General features: G+C 40.5%; 1 protein-coding gene across 1 annotated transcript in view; it reads right to left on the reverse strand.

The window, feature by feature from the left end:
* Positions 1 to 7,249: 7,249 nt before the first annotated feature.
* Positions 7,250 to 15,975, reverse strand: part of LOC133980879 (protocadherin-16-like) — a 73,433-nt gene continuing 64,707 nt past the window's right edge. Inside the window, exons 10-20 of the mRNA XM_062419722.1 lie at positions 15,113 to 15,352; positions 14,166 to 14,291; positions 13,786 to 13,995; positions 12,825 to 13,691; positions 12,616 to 12,729; positions 12,319 to 12,530; positions 11,849 to 12,000; positions 11,185 to 11,315; positions 10,594 to 10,880; positions 10,327 to 10,468; positions 7,250 to 9,840 (exon numbers count right to left, since the gene is read on the reverse strand). Of these exons, the coding sequence (XP_062275706.1) occupies positions 7,250 to 9,840; positions 10,327 to 10,468; positions 10,594 to 10,880; positions 11,185 to 11,315; positions 11,849 to 12,000; positions 12,319 to 12,530; positions 12,616 to 12,729; positions 12,825 to 13,691; positions 13,786 to 13,995; positions 14,166 to 14,291; positions 15,113 to 15,352 (5,072 nt within the window). The remainder of the gene's footprint in view (positions 9,841 to 10,326; positions 10,469 to 10,593; positions 10,881 to 11,184; positions 11,316 to 11,848; positions 12,001 to 12,318; positions 12,531 to 12,615; positions 12,730 to 12,824; positions 13,692 to 13,785; positions 13,996 to 14,165; positions 14,292 to 15,112; positions 15,353 to 15,975) is intronic.

Here is a 15,975-nt window from a genome sequence, read left to right on the forward strand (position 1 = left end):
AATCATGGCGAATTTAAGACAAAAGTTAAAAAGGGGCGAAACAAATCAAAACAAAGTAAAGCCTGAAATACAAGCAGATGGCCTAGTAATGGGAAGCAGGTTGGGCTGGTTGCTAAGTGACAAGGGCTAAGATGAGGGTCCATAGTTTTGGCCGCGGTTTTGCAGGAAAAACACTTCTCCTCCCTAGTCTGAGCCACCCTCTTTCTCCATAGAGCTGTGGTTCTGACGCTGGCGGGGCAGGACAGGAGGCAGGCCTGGCCAAATGAGAAACAGACCCCCTTCACCCCAGTATTGCCTATTTCTCCCTGTGGCTTTTTTGTTTTCAAAGAAAAAAAGAACACTCTCCTAAAATAGATTTGGGGCTCGCGTGCCAATGGGTTTTGAAACCTTTTTTTCCACTCCCTCTAGTCACGCAAGTAGCCTGGCAAGACCTTGAAGAGAGAGCAGGGGAAAAAACAGAACTCGTAAGAGACAAGAGGATCGGAGGGGGAAAAAAATCTCTCTGGAGTGTTTGGAGAAAGGATTGTGGTAGCTGAGGATGGAGCATCCCTGGAGCCTAGCCCTCTGCTGAGGGAACAAGGAGCAGAGACTTCCGTGCAAGCTGCAGGTATGAGGGGTTTATGGGTAATCCAAGCATGAGCAGAGAGACCTCTCTCTGTTCTGGCCTCATTTTAACTGGGTGGTAGCCTGGACTTCTCCAGGGAAGAGTCTGATCCTGACCAAAGGGCCCTCAGACAAAGCAGCTCACACCCGAATGTGCAGATTCACATTCCTTATGTCCGCAAACCCATATCCTTCACTATGATTCACTTCACAATTGACTGATCTCTGCAGCTGGTATTCATCTTTTTATCTGTCACATCATATACTATGTCATCAAGATGAGATCACTGCCTATTGTAAAAAAAAGAAAAAGAAAAAAAAGAAGAAAAAAAAGAAATACATTATCAAGCCCTGGTTAACTACCTTTGAAAGTCTGCCTATTTTTGTAGCTTCATTATAGAAAATGCTTTTGAAAATAAGACAGTGAGAAGGACCCATGGCACAAGCTCTTCTGCAGAGCCATGTTAAACCCATTATATCCTCCAGTCGTTATAGTCATTACGCCTTCAAGGCTACACAAGCCCTCTCCTGCTAAAGAGCATGAAAGGTCTCTGGAAAATCTGAATAAGGGTTAATTTCTTGGCTACCATTAATGACAGGTAGGAACTTTGGGTCTCCTGACAACATGTGACACCATGCGGTCCCCAGCTGCCCCAGTGCCTTATTAAACAAGTAGCCCCACAGAAGGGTTTATCTAAAGTAATTTTACTGATGGATTGGCCCTCAGTCTATCTAGTATAACTTGACAAGCAAATTCATAAATATTTTTATCTCCCTTTTAAAGTTTCCATGTCACTAGAGCATAAAATGATTGTGATAATTATATCTTAGGCTTATTATATAAAGAGGTATTTTGCCTAGAGCTGAAATTTCAAGTTTCAGAATTCACTTTTTGGCCCATATTTCTGTTTTGGAATCAAGTTTCGCACTGATTAACATTTCAGCAAACTCCCAATATTTAAAATCTTTCCCAGTCTTTTCCCCACTAATTTGAGCATTTCTCTATATATTTTCAACTAATCAACAACAGAGGACAATGCTGTCTTGTGCTAACCTGTTTCGCAAGACACTTGAAAAGGCCAAAAGGACCAAAAGCCCTAATTTTTGAGCCAAAAATATAATAGCAAAGTAGTGCTATTATATTTAACAGGTTTTTCAATAAAGCTCACACATAAATAGCCTTTTGTGATTTTGTGAGGAAACTTTTTTTTATATTCTGTTCATTATCCCACAATTTCAAATCAAACAAACCAAATTTGACTGCAGGTCTATTTCTCTTCAAACTGGCAATTTTTGAATAGTGGACACTAACATTGAGGTTTGAGGTTTATTTAAAGGCCTAACCTGACAGTGTCTGGCTAGAAAAAATATTTAATTGCCAAGAATAAGTTTGGACTCTAGAATATCATATCTCATATTTTTCCTTTAACTACATCACTGAACCTATTTTTCAGGTGGCCTATTAAGTTACATCATATAGATTACAATCAGGCACTATGGGTGTGTCTGATGTAAAAATTGCTCACTCTGTTACATAATGGATCGAGTTTGTAATTCACCATGAAGTGTAATTTTGCCTAGCCAAATCTCCATTGTGTCAGGCTCAGCAAGTAAGTGGCTACTTCACCTGTCACAATGACAGGTGAAGTAGCCACATATGCATGAGTGTTTTTGATGCAATTAGTATACAAAAATAAAAAAGTACTCTATTTTGTGCTTCCAGGAAGTGATACAAGACATGCACAGGCCGACATCAACCTTGGAGTGCAACTATCAGTTACAATTTAAAAAGACAAAACAAGTGGTTTACCAAAGATTTAATACTTTTTTTCTGAGGTGATACTGTTGATTAGTGATATAGAAGAAGTCATGACAGTTGAAAAGAAAAACACTAAAATCTTTGTCAGAGATTCATAGGCTCTTCTTGGTAATTCACTGGTAAACAATATGTTTACCAGTAAACAATATGTTTACCAGTGACGCACCATCAGGGTAATCTTGTAATTATACAACTTCTACAGTATTGTTTATATAATACAAGTGGAAAAAGCAGCAGCTGAATCTTGAAGCAACACTGAAACCAAATATTTCACCAATCCTTCAGATCTTGCCTTCAGTAGAGTGCGCAATGCAGAGCAGTTATGACTCATTCTCTTATTGTGTTGCAAGGAAGAGAATTGCAGCTATTATATATTATTGGTGTATGGTACTGGAGACAAAGGGACACATATTTAAGCAATGCATGAAATTAGTTGATTAGCATATTCTTTGATCAGAGTATGGGACTGATCAATATGAATAACCTTTTTTTTCCTGAGCATTTTTAAGGATTTCAAAGGCTGGATGTTTCCTCTGTGTAAAAAACTGCTCTAAGCATGAGCAGCATAAACACAGGTAGCTTAATAAACACTGGAAGAAAACACTGGAAGAAAAGTGTGCTTTAACAATTTTAATGGGATTTTCTGGTACAGTATTTGTCAACTTTGGTGTTATTCTCATAAATGTGTTCATCCTGACTATTGGTCATGATAATATTTAATCCAGTGGTGGATACTTTCTCTGTTTGCTATAACTTGTTACAATAAATTTAGCCAGAGTCCTCATTTCCAACTCTCTAAAATACAATGAGTACAATGTTGTAAGAACCGACAGTAATAATGGGAAAATATTAGAATATCATCCAGATTAACAATGCCACAATTTAAGTATTAAGTAAATTTGGTAAACAGCTGATAAGGCTATTGAAAGAACTGCAACATAAAGGATTTTCAGCATCATCACCATCATAAGCATGACAGCTTTGACATCTCTATCAGAAACACTAAGGGTAAAGAAAAAGAGTAAAAATGAGCAGTCCTGCATTGAAGATTGCATGTTAACAGAGCAGCCTCCTCTGTATCCACTTTGTGTTGACGGGAAAATGATAGATTTCATTTGGTTTACCCATAGCCTTTAATTTAAGCTTGGAGTAATGACTTGGCTTTTGCCCTCTTACTCATATCATCTAGGTTCTGTTGTGTATATATTGGCCTCTGATCCAAGGTGCTCGGTTTTGGGTCACAGTATTCATCTCATAACCTGAGTATGCTATGACACTCAGGCTGGGTGTATTATCAACGGGCTATCCCATTCAGCCAGCTCCGCCCATATTTCCAGTCCAGAGAAGAAAAAGAAAGCAGATGAATTCACTTCACAGAGAGAGAGAGAGAGAGAGAGAGAGAGAGAGAGAGAGTGTGTAATAGTGTGTATTATAGCTCAGTACCACAGGGTTTAGGTTGCAGTTCTGTAACCAGTCAGAGGCAGGCCTAGCAGCGGACAAACAGCACTGGTCCAGTTTCAGCTCTGTTTCATCAGGCAGCGGGAGTCTTGTCTAGCCTTAGGCAATACACCAGTGATGCAATGAGTTACCATGACAGTTGGGGTTGGATACTAAAAAATAACAATATTTAGTATCAGTGTTGACATTTATTTCTTCTGAAATATCAAAGTTCAGAAGAGCTCTAACAAATGTATGTATACAGAGAAAATAAATATTGCAGCACTTTCTGATGTTTGATGAAAAGCTAATTAGGGCAAAATAATCATTGAGATTTTCTATTGATGCTTTTGTTATATAAACATGTTACTTGAAAGCCATTATTAAGTTTTTAATTTAGAAGTTTTATGTACAATACAAACCATTCTAGTGATACTAAACCCTGATTGTAGAAGTACAACTTGGCCAATTTGCTCTACCTCACCCTGCTGTTGAATGTGTTGTATGATCTGGGGAGTAGAAACTGAGGACAATTATAACAATAGAGAAACAGGCTGACATTTTAAAAGTAGCAAAACAAAGATGAATGCAGTGACAATAACAGAGGAGTAATGATAACTTAAATCTTTTGTAACAATGTCAGTTGCATATGCCTAAAACTTTTTTACCCGGGTATGATCAGAGTTACATGATGAATGACTTCTGAGTTCCAAGTCTAAATGCTTTTCCAAAACATAATTTGAAGAGAATTATTGGTAAGATTTATGGATGGGCGTTAGAATACAAAAAAACATGAGGGAAATAAGTCTTACGCTAAATTCAACACAAAAATATCATGAAAAATTAATAAAGCTGATTGAAGAATTTCATGAGAAGCAACCAAAGGCTCCTTTATGGCTTTCAGTCTGTGCTTTTTATAAGGCTTTGTGTTTTGTTTTCATCTGTGCTGAAAAGGATTCAGTTCACATTCACTGAACTAATGGTAATTTGTCTTTATTAGTTCGTGTCTGCTTTCAGCAGAAATGAGGGCATCTGTAAAGTCATTATTTCAAATGACTTGTCACGGCCGTATATATACTGTGAGTCCTATCAAGTTCTAAATAACACTTAATGGCTATCATTAAATTAAGTATTGTGCACTTATAATATGTTATGATTGGTACGATATTGGGACTGAACTTGACTCTTTCAGGTCAGCATTTGGGACAATGTGGAGTTCTGACTGAATATAAGCTTGATGTTACATGGTACTGCTGGTAAATGTAGCTGGATGCCAGATCTGTTGAGTCTAAATCAACAAAACATCAGTGACTTGACAAACTCAACTCATGAACACACAGGAGTTATGGGTAAGACATTGGTAGAGTCACATCACTACCTGCCTGTTAGACATTTGGCATCTTGAGGCATCTTTTTCACTTGGAATCCAAAACAATCATACAGCTATATGTACATTTGTGGATTAAACTGCACATTATGCTTATAATTATGTTATTCATTTTCATGCATCATTCTGTGTTTAGAAAAATGAGACAGATGACATATACTGTGTTCACATAAGTACTTTAATCAGGCACTTTGCTCAAAACATTTCCCTAGACAAGCCTAGAATGATATGAGTGAACTTTGGAGGAATTTCTCTTCTCTATGGCACCGTTACCGCACAGTTTGGACAAACATAGAACTAAGTGGTAGGTAACACTGTCCAATACAAAACAATACAGACAAAAATGTACCTTCATTCTATCAGTTAGGTAGTGTTCATGTATATTTGGCCGTGATCAAAATAACATCCTTGTAAATAGCTTACAAAGCCTCTCGGCTTCTGAGGTCTACCTATACACAATAAATTAAAATACTGTAGATTGTTAGTGTTGCTTAAAATAGTGTTATCAAATGTCTAAAACTGGGCATTAAGCCAACAAAATACTTTTTTTTAATGATTCGAAGGAGAGAGGAACCTTTGCATTTAAGGTTACGGCAGGACTCTAGTTAGTTATTAATGCAAATTTACACTTTATTTAATCATGTAAAGGCTGCCAAAACCATGATTAGGAAGTAGGAATCATGAATGCATTTATGGCGTATAGGCATCTGTGTAAAAGCATTATGTGAATTATGGCTAAACATGTTTATCATATGAATTTCTTTTCATTAACTAGAAAATACATTCTATGGTGGTGTTTGAACATTCATAAATATACAGTTTTTTCATATTTCCATCATACTGTATGTAACATTTGTTAGTTTTACCTTTAATCCATATAGTATTCTTCATGGTGCTATTGTGAAACAGGGACAAACATGGTCCAAAAACAACATTCACTTTTTCAGTTGATCTGTACAACAAAATCTGAATAGAAATGAGAAAACCCTGCTGCAAATTTCAGTGTCAGGATAGCACTGATTTTGAGCTTAAACAATGTCTCTTATTATTTTACTGAGGAACATGAGACGAGTAGAAAAATGACCAAGACTTGCTTAATCTCTATGGAATGAATAAGCTGCTGATGGAGCAAACTATTTTACATTTATCACATAGCTGCTCAGTGGACTCCCTCACATGAATTATAATCAGAAAGCAAAAGGAAAAGCAGTAAGGCTCATTGTGATAAATTAAAGCCAGGGCACCTGAAGGACAGGATCATTGGATCATTTTCCTTCACAGAAAATGAAGGGACATGTTGAATACTACCATAACTTTTAAGTATTTCACATTCATGATTACCTTTTGATGTGAGATCAAACACTGGATCCGTAGAAAATCTGATCACACAATATTCTATTCTGACTGATGTTTTATTTGTTCAAGCAAGGATGTCTCATATTCTATAAATATTTACAATAAAAATCCTAATTCATGAAGCATTAATGAAGTACTTCATTTAAAACCACAAGGTTGAGAATTACAAGCGATAAAACCAATTTACAGTACAAACAAGTATACAGTACAAGCTACAAATATACAAATATAGAAATATATTCTGAGGTTTTAGCAACCTTTTGACACTTTAATGCCATTTCTTGTCAGAAACCACATGTAAGTATAAAAATATAGACAATGCTTTTTTACAAAATATTGACATCATGTATGAATTCCCATTTGAATGTGCAAATGAACACTGATCAACAGGAGAATAAGGAGATTCTTTCAGGAAAAAAAGGCATAGTCCATTTTGGCCTGTTAGTCATGTAGTTCAGTTTTTCTTCATTAAGCACCACAACTTCAGCTATTTGGACTGCTTAGTATAATACTGTGTACTTGTTCTCTTGAAACAAGACATTAGCATTGACTCATTTAATGTTGCAGCCCCTGTGGTCATACAGTAGAACACGTCTGGGACGGCAATGACTCAGTTTAAGTTCACCATTAAGATTTGTCTTTAGAATTTAAATTCTCAGCTCTGCTTCCTCGATGTGCTCCAGATTATGTTCAGTTGTGCTAATCATGGATGCAGAGGGGCCCTGTGAAACACTGAATGGTGTGATCGCTGGAGAACGTGCTGCCAGTGGTGAGAGGGAAGGGGAGAAACTTGGAGACATGGCAACTGAAGAGATGGATCCCTCGCCACTGATGGGAGATCTCCGTAAAGAAGCCAGGTGAGGGAAAGTCCTCCCTACGGCAGGCTTCGGCGGTACAGTTTTGGCGCCGGGGTGGGCCACTGAGGTTATGAGAGGTGGAGGGTCAATTCTTGACTCGGCCTTTGCTTTGTGATGAAATGACCTGCGAGGATTAGGAGGAGCTGTTTCATCTTTTAAACGTGCAATTTCAGTGAAAACATTAGCTAATGGTTGGAACTGGGGACACCAGTTTAGCAGGTAGTCCCAGTTATAGCTGCCCCTCAGCTCCTCATCACTGGCCACAATGGCTGTCAGGGAGCCATCTACAGCGGGCTTTCCATCCTCTGGGAAAGTATAGTCTTTAGGGTGGGAGATGCTGAGTCCCCGTCCTACACCCACATATCCACCCCCCTCATCCCTGTAGACTGGCACCTGGCCAGCCAATATAGTTTCATTCAGGCTACCCAGTTTCTTCCCTTTGAACCAATCTATGGAAGGCTCACAAGACACGTCTGATAGCTGATCTGCATCCTGCTGGATTCCAGAGTCTGGACCTCGGGCAGAGATGCGCTCCTGCATAGAGGAGGAAATACTTGACACACGGGGATATTCATTTATCATTCTGATCTCATCGTCCTCTGCTGCCTCTGCCTCAGCTGAGCCACGTCCACTGGAGTGTGAGGGATCCAGGGATCCCCCTCGAGTGTACGGACCCCCACTGGTGGTGCTCTGAACAGCTGCATATCCAGGAAGGGTCTGATGGTAAATAATTTCATTTGCTGCTATTTTTGTTTCCTCAAGCTTGTGCATCATGGTGCCTGATGCTGGTGTCCGTCTTTGCGCTTTTTGTTCCTTCTTCTGGCGTTTTAATTTAACAAAACATAGTGCCACAGCAATTATAATCAGTATGACTATTGTCCCAAGTGACACTGCAATGATGCTAACAAGCATCATATTCATGTCTGTGGTGAGACCGAAAAATGTATGAGTCACATCAACGGTAACCTTAGCCATTGCCATGCGGGACGTCTCAAGAGGGCTGTGGGCAGTCACATCCAGTGTCATTAGACGCACCTCTCTTTTAGCGCGACCCACATGTCTACTGTAGCTGTCCATCTTTAAGGAAATCTCACCTGTTGATTTATTGACTTCAAAATAAGGCGAACTGTCTGCTAAGGAGTAAAGAACAATGCCATCCACGCCTCCATCCTCATCTTTTGCTTGCACTTTGCCAATTATCTGACCTTTCTTTGCTCCTTCAGGCACTTCAAACGAGAACTCTGAGGAAGTGAAAACAGGATCATATTCATCCTCTCCTGTAACATAAACCTGCACTGTGACTGTAGCAGAATAGTTGCCAGCATCTATGGCAACAGCCATAAAATGGAAGGAGTTTCCTTTCTCAAAATCAAAAGTAGAGCGAGTCCGAACTTCTCCTGAAGTTTGATTAATAAGGAAGGCCTCTCTTCCATCTTTAGAGTTGTCTAGCATGTAGTACTTCAACTGTCCAAAAACACCTTTGTCATGGTCGATTGCATGCAGCATTGTGACTAAGGCATTCTGGGGTTGGTTTTCCCTGATGCTAGCAGTTACTAGCTTGAGGGGAAAGAAGGGCCGGTTGTCGTTGATGTCCTTTACCTCAATACTGACTGGGACCAAAGCATAGTGTCCTTGACCATCAGTAGCCTGGACAACAATCATATGGGACAACTGCCTCTCACTGTCCAAAGGTCGCTGCAGCTTCAAGGCACCGGTCCACCGGTCCACCTGGAAAAGGTCTGTCTCGTCCCCTGAGCTTATGTAGTACTGCACCTCTCCATTGGGAGCAGAGTCTGGATCAGTGGCAGATAGATGCAAGATCTCTGTCCCTGCTGCCGCACCCTCACTCAGTACTACACTGTACTCTGCTCGGCTGAAAACTGGAGGGTTGTCGTTGGCATCTGTGACACTGATGAGGATAGGTACGCTGGAGCTACGCTGAGGGATCCCACGATCTGATACCACAACAGTCAGGTTATAACTTGGCATTGCTTCAAAATCCAGCTCCTCCACAAGGATCAGACTGCCAACTGTCTGGAAGCCCCTCCCCTCCAAGAAGTGCACACTGCTTTCAATCTGGAAGGCATTACCTGAGTTACCACTGGCAATGGCAAAGTCAAAACCACAATTATCCCGGGACAGGTCCCCATCCACAGCTTCTAAGGTCAGAACAGTGGATCCAGGAAGTCCATCTTCGGACACGGTTGCCCTGTACTCCGATTGGTGAAAGATTGGGGCATTGTCGTTAACATCGGACACTTGAACCTGGACAGTTGCAATGGATGAAAGGGATGGAGTGCCTTGGTCCCGAGCCTCAATTACTACAAGGATGGAGGGATTCTCAAAATCAAACACTGTCTTTTGGTTGACGAACAGAGTACCTGCAAGGAAATAAAAAACATGGTCATAAAAAGAACAAGTTTATCTTAATCTTCTGTACAGAGGCCATCATATTCTTTATCAAAGTTCCCCATTGTACAGGGTGGTCCACTTTTACAGAGTCATTAAATTTCTATTACCTTTTACAAATACTGTAGCAAGGCTGGAACATTAGAAGGAACGTTATTTGAGGCAAAAGAATGGTATTTGAGAATGGGAGACAGAATAGCTTGTGGCAAAAATACTCCTATTTTATAACATACTTATTTTTATACGGTATCTGAAGCAAAACATCTGAAGCAAATAACATTAAATCTGGCTTTCAATGCCTTTTAATGAACAAAATGATTAAATACTTTGCGATATGTGTTGAAAATATGTCCAAACCCCAAGCTTTGGGGGATAACATTTTTATGAAGGGTAATTAAGTGGAGCCTTGTTTAGAAAACAATTATAAACAGCTTTAAATGTGCACATTATAATCTTACCATTGCTTGGGTCAATGTAAAAGACGCCTCTAGTTGATGACATCACTCTGTAGGTAATCTTCCCATTCTCCCCAGTGTCACGGTCAGTAGCTGTTACTGTGATGACTGCGCTGCCTGATGGGAGGTGCTCTGATACAGTCACCTGATGGAAACCACAAAATATATATATAGATCCATTACAGATACTTAAAGATTTAAACAAACATAGTAGTATACTAAAAGGTAGTTTGTGCAGGTATTGAGACAGGTGTGTGATGGGAGCTGTACCTGATAGAAGTCCTGGGTGAAGGTGGGGGCATTATCATTCACATCATCTACCAGCACAGTCAGATTGGCTTCACTTTGATGTTTAGAGTCGGACGAACGAATAGTCAAAGTGTACCATGTCCTTTCTTCATAGTCCAGTGGGCCAGTAAGAGACACGCCACCTCCATAACGATGAATCCCAAACATGCCCTCAGTGTTTCTATCCAGGTGTAGTGTGTAGGAGAGAGCTGGCCCAGAGTCCACATCATTTCCTGTTACCTGGGTGATAACTGTCCCGATCAGAGTGTCTGTTTGTGATAATAAGGAGGGGGAGAAAAATAAGAAGAGCAAAAAAAGCTTCTGCTGACATAAAATACAGAGACTCCAAATTGAAAAAAAAACTGGGCTGTTTTGCTCTTTATTAAGAAATATCCTGTTCTGGAAAGCTTTGTTCTAAAGAACAGGAAATGAACAGAGGAACTTGGCAATAGTTCGTTCCATAATAGGGTCAGACCCTTTTCACTGAGCCCCACTGAGAAAGCAGCCAGAGAGTGTGATGTAAGGCTTTATGATAAGATCACTGGACTAACTTCCACTGTGAAGCTGACTTACCCTCGGGCACTCGGATCTGCCGAGGCAAAGGAATCGTGGGACTGTTGTCATTCAGGTCGATGATGATCACAGTGAGGGTGGCAGAGCCAGCCAGCCGTGGGGTTCCCCGGTCTGTTGCTGTAACAACAAGCCTGGTGCCAGAAAATGAATGTCAGTGTCTGAATTTTCTGCTTTTAAGAATGAAATTGCATAATGTTACACCCCCCAACCAAGATCTACAAGATCTTTTTTATTTCAGAATGAATATTAGAAGATACTTTTGTATGATGTTTTTCCAGTACACAGGGACCACTGTTTTCTTTTTTTTTTTTTTATCTTTAAAAAAACATCACAAATCTGGTATGTATCAGTACTTATATTGAACACTAAAAAGTGAGTGGATATCTGATTTAAAAAAAATTAATGATACCAAATTAAAAATTCGATTTTTAAAAACCATCCGCAGGGCAAACACTATTTTTACTTTTTACTTTTAACTTTGATAGGCTCTGGTGCTTTTCAGCTGATTTCCATTTTCATCCCTTATGTCTCTTCACTTTCTATAACTTGAACTATTTTCTAAGGTTGTCAAAGTCATTTATGATGGGAAATGAAACTGTAATATGGTAACAAACAGGATGTGTTTTGCACCAAAGGGTCAAAGAAACAGAGTTCAAAGACTCACTTGGTTTGCGGCCAGATCTCTCTGTCCATTATGGCTGCAGTGGTGATGCTACCAGTCAGTGGGTCAATCTTGAACAAGCCACTCATGGATGATGACCTAATGGAATAGGTCACCTGACCATTTTGTCCCTGATCCAGGTCATCTGCTGCAACCTGAGGTAAAGACCACCCCAGATTAGTAAAGAAAATATAGAAGTATTTGCAAAAGTTGTTTCAATGTAACATGATCTGGCAAGCAATATTGAACTTAGAAGTTAAGAGTTCATAAAATGGGCTATATGGACCTGGCTTCATGGCACAACTTATTCTATATATTCAGGGGGACATTGTGAACACAGGCAATTGAACAATCATTACTCCACAGTGCAGAAACCAATGAGATTTCTGAAGCTTGAGTGATTTTTATTCTACCACCTTCACACTTAAACAATAGCCAACCACGATAATCTTTTGGGTGATAGGCTACTGCACCTGGATAATGGGAAAATCGTAGCCCTGTGCCTCTCTAATGTACGCCACGTAGTTCTGGAGTTGGAAGCGTGGCAAATTGTCATTGACATCTTGAAGGATTAAGTTGACAGCCATGTAGGAGCTGGAGGATGCTGTCTCAGCTTTCACCACAAGGCGGAGTTTTGGGGTCTCCTCAAAGTCTAGTCCTTCCGATTTCTGGACCCATATTTCTCCTAATTGATAAAAAATAACAATGAGTCACACTGTAAGATTTGGAAAATATTATGTTGTAGTATATGTGGCCATCTTTGCACTTACCAGTAAGAGTGTTTATTCCAAAAGATTGCATTCTGTTTCCACTGAAAAGACTGTAGCTGATACCAGTTTGGGAACCATCGGGATACTGGGCCTGAGTCTGTGTTACAACTGTGCCTATGACATGAAACACATACTATGTTAAAACATTTTACTTTTCGACATTCATTATACATTTCCAATATTTATACATTTTATGATATCATCCAAACCTTTAGCCGCATTCTCCTGCAGACTGACATCTCTAGCTGTGCGAGAGAAGCGAATCCCCCTGTAGGTCTGTTCCCGGATATAAATGATTACCACCCCAAGGGAGGATTGAGCTGGGTTGCCCTGGTCCATGGCCTGCACTATCAAAGTCCTCTGGCTTTGGGTCAGAGTCTGTAGCTTCTCGGTGGCCTGGATGTCTCCGGTTAGTGAATTGATGGTGAAGCCTCTCACAGGGTTAGCAAAGCGATAAAACACAGAGCCATTAGCCCCAAAGTCTTTGTCCTCTGCTCTCATGGTGGCCAGCACTCTGCGGTTTGACACACTGCTTGCAGATATGTTCACAATAAGTGGGTCCTGAATGAAGAAAGGAGCGTTGTCGTTTACATCCTGAATGTAGACAGTCACCTGAGTGGTGGAGTTGCGTGGGTTGGCAGGGGAGGAGTCACTGGCACACACCTCAAAGGTATAAGACGCAACTCTCTCTCTGTCCAGGGGTGCTGCTGTGATTATGCGGCCTGTGTTCTGGTCTATGATGAACATGCTCTGGGAGCCATGGCTCAGAAAGTATTGAACCTGGCTGTTGGGGCCATGGTCCAGATCGATGGCTTTCACCTCCAAAACCAGCGAGCCTATGGGTACATCTTCTGACACATCTGCAGTGTATGTGTTGCTCTGAAACTGGGGGCTGTGGTCATTTATGTCCAGAATGGTCACTTCCACTGTAGCGGTGCCACTGAGAGAAGGTTTCCCCTGGTCCTGGGCTGTGACTATCAGTGTATAACCTGCTTTCTTCTCCCGATCCAGCAGCCTTGAGGTGGATAATGCACCTGATTGTCTATCCAAGTGGAAGTCTCCTGAGGGGTCTCCAGCTGCAAGAGGACAATGGCAAATAGCATTTTGAGTATGTAAAATCACACATCAGATCATTTAGAAACTGGACAGTATATCAAAACAAATCCTCGCCTGTAATTCTGTAGTTCATCTCCCCACTGTCTCCTGTATCCTGATCAGTGGCTCTAAGAGTGAAAAGAAGCACTGCCTCCAAGTTTTCAGGCACTTCTATGCTGTAGTAAAGACGTCCAAAGACAGGGGCGTTGTCATTCTCATCAAGTACTCTGATCTTCACAGTGGCTTTGGCATAGTTGGGGGGAAGGCCTCCATCTTTTGCATAAACTATTAAAACAAGAAACAAAAAAACAGACAAACGTAAAAAACAAAAAAAAAGAATGATTGTCAAATGACAGATTTGAATTTCAGAGTTTCTCTTAATATCACAAATCTCAAAGCAGTCATCTTAAAGCAAGTATTATCTGTAATGGTATTTGACCATCAGAGGACTTTACCTGTCACAGTGTAGTATTCCTGAAGCTCCCTGTCCAGTGACTTAGTGTTGGTTATAACACCTGTCACTGGGTTGATGCTGAAGCCTTCCACTGAGATACCTCCATATGTCACCTGCCCATTGGTTCCTACAGAGAAACACCCACAGTGGCCATGTTTTAATTCAGAATGGACTGAGACTTGTAAATACTTTACAAAAACAATGCTTTAAAAGAGTATTCAATCCCTCATGTTAATAACTTTGTGTACTTATTTGTTTGTTTGTCATTAGTTTTGCTGTCTAAGCATTTGGCAGTAATGGCCAAGCTTCAGGTGTCTGGATGCCAGATTGCGTGCTAACAGAAAGGAGTCTGGCAACCTCACCTGTTTACAAACTGCTTTTGGAGAGAAAGTTTATAATCCTTCTGTTTTATGTGCTTCTGACTAAGTCTGTGGGAATGCACCCTTTCTGTACCCCCACCCTCCTGTATAGTCCTCAATTAAAAACAACTGTTAATGTCTGCAATGTGAACACATAGTCAGCACATGAGAACTGATTACAGGATTACAGGCATTATGTGTTTGATTAAATTGCTGCAGCCCAATTTGATATTTATTAACAGATAATCCACCTATATACACACACAGTAAGGGTTCAAAAGACATCTTGGCATCTTGGGTAAACCAGGATAAATTTGGTTGGAAAGTGGAAGATTCTCATGTAACTATAATCAGTATTTCTAATATTATAATCCAACATGTAGTCAGGACCTTTGCATTTAAATTTAAAACAATGGTTATATATAACGTATCTAAAACTGTTTAACCAAATTTAGCTTGGTTTTAACCTATTTAAATGTACTTGGAACTGCAAATCACCAAATCAGTGTTCAGTGGGAATCCATTGTTGATTACAAAAAAGGATATTACATGTGCCAAAGATAGAGTCAGTGCACACTGTATGCTTCACCTTGGTCCAGGTCAGAGGCAGACACTGTTAGCAGACTAGTTCCTGAAGGCTGGTTCTCTGAGATCTGAGCTTCGTACTGGCTCTCCTCAAACCAGGGCACCTCATCGTTAACATCAATCACGTGGACACACAGCAGCTGGCTGGATGAGTGCTGGGGTATCCCATGATCCTCTGCGATTATTGTGAGGTTAAAGACGTCCTGCTCCTCACGGTCCAGAGGTTTGAAAATAGACAGAGAGCCTGTAGAGAGATGAATCAGAGGTGAAATGTGAGGAGAGATTTCCTCTGTGTGTGTGTGTATGTGTGTGTGTGTGTGTGTATGTGTGTGTGTGTGTGTGTGCGTGCATGTGTACTCTCGTTTCACATGTCACACAGTTACACATGACAACTATAGTATGAAAGCAAAATGTCAGAGGCACTATCCACTATCCAAAGTTGTATGCAGTCCAGTGATTAAAAAAGCAAGTGAGAAAAGTTGCCGTGTGAGGGCCAAATCAAAGCTAATCTCCACCACACATACAGCCTTGCCTACCTGAGTGCTACTACCACCACTGCTGTAACAGCCCAACATTCTGGCCACAGTTTACGAGATTTTCCATTGGAGAATGCCGCAGCCATCGAAAAAGAAGCAGTAAACACACGCTCTAGACACGCAACAACCAGGCCTGCCGTGCTCTGTAGAAATTAAGGGCACCCTTGCCTTTTCATTATCTTGCCCTAAGAGGGTAGAGCTTGTACTGATTCAATTTCAATTTCATGCTTTAAAATGAACTGCAACTGTTAAAGAAAGAGTGGGCCAGGGCTGTTTTGGTTTTAACTTTTTTTTGTGTGCGTGTTTGTATCTTGCTAGGACTGAGATAACT

This window comes from Scomber scombrus, chromosome 5 (genome assembly GCF_963691925.1).
Source record: "Scomber scombrus chromosome 5, fScoSco1.1, whole genome shotgun sequence".
Lineage (NCBI taxonomy): Eukaryota > Metazoa > Chordata > Actinopteri > Scombriformes > Scombridae > Scomber > Scomber scombrus.